Genomic DNA, 8,758 nt, shown 5'->3' on the forward strand with positions numbered 1-8,758 from the left:
TAATTTTACACATTATATTTCGTTCTCTCTTCAATCAAATCAATCAAACAATAAAAATCAGTTATTCTAACAGTCTGTTTCAACCCAAAATATAATTTGAAGGGTGTCAGCATGTGGAAAATTATAAAGTTGTGATTTTACATAAATGCATGCTTTTAGGGTATTATTATTATTATTATTATTATTATTATTATTATTATATTTATCTGGCCTCACAAAAAGTTCATATATTATTATTATTATTATTATTATTATTATTATTTTTATTATTATACTTCTCTGGACTCACAAAAAGACCATTTATTATTATTAATACTACTACTACTACTACTAATAATAATATTTTTAAAAAAGACAGCACTGCAAGTGACCAGTTTGTAATAACAGACCTTTTTCAGGTGAAACTAATTTTATTAAAAGGGGATATTTATGTGAACATGTGAGGGGAACACCGTAGGGCTGTTACTGCAGGTAAAACTCACCTGCGTCCGCAGCTGATGGCTCATTATCATGTTGCACGTGCGCGGCTGAACTCAATTAGTCAGAATCACATTCAGCTGTGCGCGAGGCCGCTCAGGCCCTCGAGGAGGAGCTGCTAATTATCCTCATGGAGACACTTTGTTCTGGCTTCTGTTACTAAATCAATATGTTTGACTGTATTAGCCTATTCTGACATATAATGACAGCACATAAATAAAATAAAATAAATAAAAAAATAAAATAAATTAAATAAATTAAATAAATCAAATAAATAAATCAAATGCTTATAAAAAGTTTGAGCTACTATTTGGTTTCTTGCTAACCTTTATTATTAGTGAGTGAGTGGGCTAAATGAGCGCGGTTGTCATGGAAATATGACATGAACGGGACTACTTGGTCGTCGTTGTGTGTTGAGCATCATTCCGGAGCTGCGGACACCATGTCGGAGGCAGATAGGAGACCTTCTCCGGAGGCTGTCTTCACTCAGCTGCAACAAGGAGGACACATTTATGTGGACACAGTAGGTGTTTAAATATGAAACAACAACTTTCTGCTGAAGTCTCTCAGGTTATAGACGGTGCGTAAAGTGTCTAAATGTAGCTAAATGTAGCACTTCAAAGGGCCAACAGGACATAGCTTCTTCTATAATAACATATTAATGTTATGCAGCTGAACAGGTTACTTTAAAAGACGTTTCAGACATTTCAAAATTCTTTGCTTTTGTAAACTTTCTTTAAGATTCAACGACGCTCTAAAGTTTATTTCTTTAACCTTTATTTAGCCCTCCTATTGTCTTCCCGTCGACCACTGCAACTGTTGGGTCTGGTTGACGGTTTATATGTAACTGTGTGAATATGTATATGCTTTTTTTTTTTTCATTCTATTGTGTTTTTTTATCTAATTTTCTATTTAATTATTTATGTTTCATTGTATTCTGTTGTACATGATGTGAATTTCCTTGGAAAGCACTTTGTGCTTTGTGCTTGAAAAGTGCTCTACAAAATTATTATTATTATATAAAGCATAAACTTTAAATTACCACCTAATTCTGTGTTACACTTTCTTTTTAGCCAACTTCGTTCCAACTCATCACCACAAAGTTTTACACTTTTTTGGGGGGAATTTATGGTTAATAAACATAATTTACATGAAATTACACTTAATTTGAGTAAAAAAAAAATCAGATATTCTTAATTATTTTGACTATCAGTGGAATATAATATTAATGGATTATCACAGATGTCAAAGTTTAGTCAGAATATAATAAATATTATAATATACAAAACATTTTCAATGGCAGCCCATAATGACACCTTTTTAAGCCAACTTCAATCCAACTCATTTCCACAAGTTTTACACTACTTTTTTCTGTAATTTATGGTCAATAAACTTCATTTACATGAAATTATACCTCCTGTTTGAGTATATGAACCCCCCCCCACAAGAAATTATGAATTACTTTCATCCATGTTATTTTGGGGCAATCCGATGAAAGAAACACATATTTTTGATATGAAGTTTGAAAACGGGTCAAATTTGACCTGAGGACAACAGGAAGGTTAAGTCAATTAAGAACAACTTCATATTTACAATGGCGGCCTGGCAAAAGGGCAAAAGGCCTCTTCTGGGGTGAAAATAAACATCAAAAGTTGATATAAAATGAGGATTTGTTTGTGTTTACGCTGCTCTTACATTGTCAACCTGTGTTTGCTTCTGACAGGGCTCCTCTGGGCCGGATGATTTCTTCGAGGAGGACTCCTACTCTCCGTCCTCCCTCTCGTCGTCCTCCTCGGCCTCCGTCCCCGTGGTGGCCTCCCTGCAGGGCAGAACTCCGTGCACCTCCTGCGGCCTGGAGATAGTGGACCGATACCTCCTCAAGGTCAGACTGACATTTACTGTATCATCATGGCAAGATGGGATTGACAACACTGCAAAATTAAGCTTATAGGTTATATAGAAGGGAGGTTCTTAAACCTTTTGGGACCAGAGACCTCTTACAGTGACAATATGCAATATCGCTGTTCATTGTGTGCATTATCAATATTAATGTCCATCATGTGCAATGTTAATTCCTTTTCTGTTTTTTTTAGCTTGCTTTACCTTTTTTATTTTACTCATCTTATTTACTAATTTTACTAAATGTATCTTACTTTATTGTTATTCTGTTAGGCACTGGTGCTAGAAATAGTACTTATTATTTTATACACTTGAACTTGTAATTTTGAGCAATCTCTGGCACAAGAATTTCCTTCTGGAATGATAAAGTTCTATCTTATCTTATCTAAGACAGTTTTTATTTTAATTTTAGTTTTCACAACAATTATTTTGTAAATTTCACAGTTACAGTCTGTAATTGAGGACATGGGCCTGGATTTTAAAACTGCACACTAACTGCATCAAAATAGGCTACTCAAAACCTGCAGTAAATTAATTCTGGTTATTGTTGGACACTCATAATTTAATTTCTTGATAAGCATAATAGCATAAAGTATGTAGGCTAAGTAGCTCATAAGAACATTGAATAACCCCAAAAGATGTTTATATTCTGTTTACTTGAAGTTAAATATAAAATTGCTCTGTCATGGAAATCCATGAATCGACCAAGCAAAGAAAGATTTTGCTAAGACCTTGTAGTGAACTACTATTATTTTATTTATTTGATCTATTTTATCTATTTTATTTATTTTATATAATATTTTTTAAATTCTGAGCGGTTTTGTTATTAATAAGAGTCAGATTTTTTTTTCCACTAAGATGTGATCTTAGTACCTTGTCAACAAGTACGACAGCAGAATGTGCCTTACTTCCAATATATTCAAAGTGCCTTTATGTGTTTAGGTTTGCCTTTTTCGCACACCTTTTGTGTGCAATGTGAAGTGTATGTTTTTTATATGTTTGTCAAACATTGAAAAACCAATAGGATAATCCAAAATTGCAGTCATTCCAGTGAAATAAATACATTGTCAAGCATTTAAGCAACCTCCATTGCCTTCAGTTATAAGGATATTTAACATACTGATGTGTAAAATTGCACCTGTAAGCCATATGTTGTTAAAATCTCATCTCAGGTGAACGACTTGTGCTGGCACGTGCGCTGCCTCTCATGCAGTGTATGCAACACATCACTGGGGCGACACGTGAGCTGCTACATCAAGGATAAACACGTTTTCTGCAAACTCGACTATTTCAGGTAAGTCAGACATTTCACAGTTTAATCTCCAGTGACCTTTTATGATTAAGGATAATATAAAGGAAAATAAAATATAGAGGGTTTTGGTGGGTTTCTTGTTTTACATCAATGGTCTTAATTTAATTTGTGTAGCCTCCTCAACTAAACATACAGTACCTGACCATATAATTATTAAAGAGAATGGTGCCACATGGTCTGTCTGAAAAGGAGCATTTCATATGGTCTGTGTTTGAAGAAAAAAAAGTGGTAGAGCATTTATTAACAAGAGGACTGTGTGCTTTGTGTTTGAGGTGCAATGCCACTGGCAGAATTCAAGCATAAGGGGCAGGAGCTCAAACAGAGCGTTTCAGACAGAGGGTGAAAAGAGAGAAAAGTAAAGTGTTTTTTGAACATTAAAGCATGTAAACATGTTCTAATAAAAAAAAAAAATACAAGTATGCACCTGAAAATAAGCACAATAGGTCCTCTTTTAACTATCACTAATCAATCCCCCAATCCAGCTCAGCTAAACTTTAGTTAGACTATTCCACCTCTCGTCCCGTTCCACGTTTTTGTTCAGGAGGTACGGGACCCGCTGTGCTCGGTGTGGCCGTAACATCCACTCTAGCGACTGGGTTCGTCGGGCACGAGGCAGCACCTTCCACCTCGCCTGTTTCTCCTGCACCTCCTGTAAGCGCCAGCTGTCCACTGGGGAGGAATGTGGACTACTAGAGAACCGGGTCTTCTGCCGGCCACACTATGACATCATGATGGAGAATATCAAACGCACTAAGGAAAACGGTGAGTCTATGGATGTGATAAATGGAACAAGTGGCCGATTGAATGATGGCAAACAACAGTCAGTAAGTTGATTTATAAAAACAATATAACACAATAGTCTTTCTGGAAATAATGCTCCAGATTAATCAGAATAATTCACAGAGCTTGTTCTGCATCTTGTCTTAAAGAGCACCCAAAAACTGAGGAAGAGGATGCAGACAAAGACGAGTCCAGCACCATGCCCAGACCTGCTAAGAGGGCCAGGACCAGCTTCACTGTTGACCAGTTACAGGTATACTGCCAACCAGTCTGTGTGTGCTGCTTACTGCTACTGTCATTACTGGGCCATTCTTCTTTCTGACTGTAGTCAATTTGATTTACTTCCACAAAAGTGTAAGGCCTCCTGCTGCCACCTGCAGGACTGATGATAACTAAACGATAGGATACATTCTCCTGTTTACATTTCTAATAGACTGAGAACACTTTCTCTGAGCTCAGCACTACTATTGGCTTACTCTGGATTCCTACTGGTTTTATCATAATATACTATGTGGTGGTGTTTTAGGTGGAAAGAAATGAAGGGGCAGCAACAACTACTTAAAAATACAAAACCAGAAAATTACACAATATTACAATTTGACATAATGCACTATTTCACATTTTCCACATAGTTCACATAACCCTCAGCTTGCTGTTATACTGCTCAATGCCGCGCGGTTCACAGCAACAACAGACAGTGGAAATTATCTTTTCACGGTATATAGACATCCTACCAGCAACATTACTACAGTTTCAATGTCCATATCTGTAGAATATGTTCCAGACATGGAAAAAAAACAACTTTTGACTTTCTGTGGACAGAATTCCTTCATTTAAGGCTTTTATTCTGAAATATTTGCAGGACAGTGTTGTGGAAAATGCAGTGACTTGCAGAGATGCAACAGTTCAGCGAGGTAGCCGCCATGCACTGCTTAAGCAGTGTCCCGGCTGTAAGAGGAGGCAGGTCTCATGGACCACTGTCAGAATATAGTGACAGTTTGAGCAAATATGACACAAAAGTTATTTTATTAAAGTTACCAATTGCAGCTTTAAATTGTAGATGGCAGCATAACATCCATAATGATATCAAGTTATTCACTAAAACCACAACTTTATCTGCTGCCAACACTTGCCACTGATGATACGATTAGTATAAGGGAATACATGACTACACCTCAGTATTGCATATATTACATCTGTTCATCTCATTGATATACTGTGTTTCAGTAAGCAGTGATATCTGGTCACCTTGTTCTGATGTTTTCTGCCCTCTAGTGTACACCGAGCACTCCCGGTGCAGTCTCTTCCAATCTGTTATAACATTATCAAACTCAACCATGTTAACATATCTCCCTCTGTCATCTCTACATGTGTAGGTAATGCAGACTCAGTTTTCTAAGGATAACAACCCAGATGCCCAGACTCTCCAGAAACTGGCCGAGAGGACCGGTCTCAGCCGCAGAGTTATTCAGGTAAAGCAACTGTTACTGGGATGAATTGTCACAATAGAGAAAGACTGATGGCTTTGTACGGTGAAGCTGTCGAACTCCACGTCAAGTCCTGTAATGAGTCTCTATATAGTTCTATCCAGTTATCAATCCATTGTTCCCGCATTCAGGTTTGGTTTCAGAACTGTCGAGCTCGTCAAAAGAAATACATCAGCCCACATTCTGCCTCCTCCTTGATGACATCGTTCGCTCCGGGTCAGATGACACCACCTTTGATGGAGGATCTGCAATACACCACCTATATTTCCCCAGACACACCCCTCCTCACTACACTGACTTATATGGATGGTGAGAAACATGTACACTACATGTATCACTGTACTGACCAAGATTTATACAATACATAAAATACACCTCACCTCCTAATTAACAGTCTCTTGATTCATTCATAATTTTTTCATTCTTTTAACTCCCCTATAGTCCAAAGTCCAGACCCACTTTTGCTTCAGCCACTCATGTCCCATTCGCTGACACAACTGCCAGTCAGCCATGCCTGAGCTACAGCCTGCCTCTCCAAAACAGAAGACAACGATTGGCTGACGGGAAGATGAAGAGTAAATCATTACTCTTTAATAAAAAAAAAAAAAAAGTCCTGTGAGGATTGGATGACTTAAATTCATAAACTGTCCAAAAATAACTGCAATTAATTTAAACAATTATTTTAATTTTCACTGCCTAATGTGTGAGCAGACACAGAATTAATTTAATCTAATCACTCAGATTCACAGATGAGAATGTTTTGACATCGTAAAATGTCAAGTAAAATATAAGAAACTGAGATGAAACTTTTGTTGAAATGTATATTTTGTATATTTAATTTATTTGGAGAATATGAGATAAGGCACTTTGTTGGAAAAAAAAGATGTAAAACTGAGTATAGATTTGGTTTTCAGTTAGATGTTTATTTAAGGATGTGTTTGAGGATAATACAATTGTCACTTGGGCACTGAGAGAGAAAGAGAGAGATTTCTCTTCTATAAAGACTACTTTAGAAAATTCAGGATTGGTTAATACTGCAAATTAAAACCACTGGAGATCATTGTTCCATGCTGTGTTATTGAAATATGTAGAAACACCTCACACAGACCGTTCTCCACTTTCAGTGCTCCATTCTGTTCTTCTCAAAACATCCACATGTCTACTTTTGGATAAAACAACATTTCTTATTTTCTGCTTTTCAGTAGAGCGTGTGTTAAGCACAGATAAAAAGCAATACAATGTGTGAATGTTTCCTTAGATTGGGAATGTTAGATAGAAGCCATGTATGAACTGCACACTGGGGATAGATAAGACTTTCACATTAATTGTTTGACATACTGAAAAATAAAGTTTGTGGCTGCAACAAAAAGCTTTTTGTTTATTTCTTGTTAAAATGGGCTTTCTTTCCTGGAATTAATTGTGTTCTTCAAAGATGGTGTGACTGATGGAAATGTAACTACATCTACTCAAGCATGTAAAATTGTGCAGTACTTGTATTTAGGTTGAGTGTTTCCATTTTTTGCTTCTAATACACCACGACTTTTCAGGAGGAACTGTTGTACTTTTTACTCCGACAGTTATAGTCACTAGTTATTGCAGATTAAGGCTTTTCATAACATATGATCAGTTAATAATGATGCATTGTTACAGATTAACTTCCCAACAGTATATGAAGCTGTTAAATGAGCTCATTTTACAACATTTAAATACTGCTTATATACTTTTTTTGCCTTACTATAGCTTATAAATGTATAATATAACTGCTGTTAGGAGCCATTCTGCTGCATAAAAATAACTACATATTGTTAATATTTTTATATGTGTAGCCCAGCCTACACATTACATATAGGGAAGAATAAATAAGTGAATGGTAACAGCAATAAATAGGCCTAGTTAAAGGGACTGTTTGTAAGATTCAGAAATGCTTGTCAACAGCGACACCTGTGGCCGTTAAGTCAACGAAAGTCGGCGTTGGGCTCGCGCTTGTTCTCGCTCTACATAGACATGAATGAGCATCGCTCAACACAGTGAGGCGACACACGTCAGCTAAAACCGCAATATCACTCTATATTTCACCTGCTTGGTGGTAATGTTAGTTCACCAGACGGCGGTCTCTCCATGAATCACTGCTGATCCTAGTGTTGGCTTTTCCTGCGAAGAAAAAACGTTATCGTCTCTGACCGGGTGCCGGTGTCTCCCTCCGGCTGCGGTCGGAGACGATAACGTTTGTCGCTGCGGAGCCCCATCACTTCACAAGACACGGGAAACCTCTGTTGGTCTGGAGGAGCTGCAGCAGTTATTTATGCACAAACGTCCACTGTACATTCATTAGATATTCTCAGAGCTAAACTAACTTTTCTGCAGTGTGGAGTGTGCGCGCATCCACGTGAGGTGGCGTGAGCTGAGTGCAGGCAGAGGAGCAGAGACTCCGGCCCTGGAGACCAAAGCTACGGTCTCCCCTGCGTCCTCCAACCGCGGCCAACACTGTTTTGCAAGACGGGCTTCACTAGATAGAACTTTGCAGTTTTGGTGCTTCCGTGTAGTTTGTGTTGTCTTGTCTGAACAACGTAGCCACACGCGAGTGCGCATGGGACAGTGTGGGAAGCTACAAACAGTTCCTTTAAAATGCTTAGAGTTATTTAGTGTCAGACTGTCTGACCTTTGACCTTTCTTTAGTCGTATTGGATGTTAATGAGCCGCCAGCCCAATCAAAACGGTGTTGGGGAGTGAAAAGTTAAGTTTGTAAGCTAATAACCATGCTGTCAGTGCTCACCTATGAAAATTTGCTAACTTAATCGGGATT

At 37.6% G+C, this 8,758-nt stretch overlaps 1 protein-coding gene across 1 annotated transcript; it reads left to right on the plus strand.

Annotated features, from left to right (window-relative positions):
- The first annotated feature begins 573 nt into the window (after positions 1-573).
- Positions 574-7,324, plus strand: LOC141776540 (LIM/homeobox protein Lhx8-like). Its single transcript, XM_074650191.1, has 8 exons — positions 574-1,000; positions 2,201-2,359; positions 3,549-3,670; positions 4,230-4,450; positions 4,618-4,721; positions 5,845-5,940; positions 6,087-6,264; positions 6,397-7,324. The coding sequence occupies exons 1-8, from the start codon at positions 860-862 to the stop codon at positions 6,471-6,473; spliced, it is 1,098 nt and encodes a 365-aa protein (XP_074506292.1). The 5' UTR covers positions 574-859; the 3' UTR covers positions 6,474-7,324.
- The last annotated feature ends 1,434 nt before the right edge of the window (positions 7,325-8,758 follow it).

The sequence above is a fragment of the Sebastes fasciatus genome, chromosome 11, assembly GCF_043250625.1.
Source record: "Sebastes fasciatus isolate fSebFas1 chromosome 11, fSebFas1.pri, whole genome shotgun sequence".
Classification (NCBI taxonomy): Eukaryota; Metazoa; Chordata; class Actinopteri; order Perciformes; family Sebastidae; genus Sebastes; species Sebastes fasciatus.

Excerpts from the sequence above, each read along its gene's own strand:
- LOC141776540 (XM_074650191.1), top strand. The coding sequence starts at position 860 with ATGAACGGGACTACTTGGTCGTCGTTGTGTGTTGAGCATCATTCCGGA. Across the intron at positions 3,671-4,229 it reads TGCAAACTCGACTATTTCAG|GAGGTACGGGACCCGCTGTG; the intron begins GTAAGTCAGACA and ends GTTTTTGTTCAG. Across the intron at positions 4,451-4,617 it reads CAAACGCACTAAGGAAAACG|AGCACCCAAAAACTGAGGAA; the intron begins GTGAGTCTATGG and ends CTTGTCTTAAAG.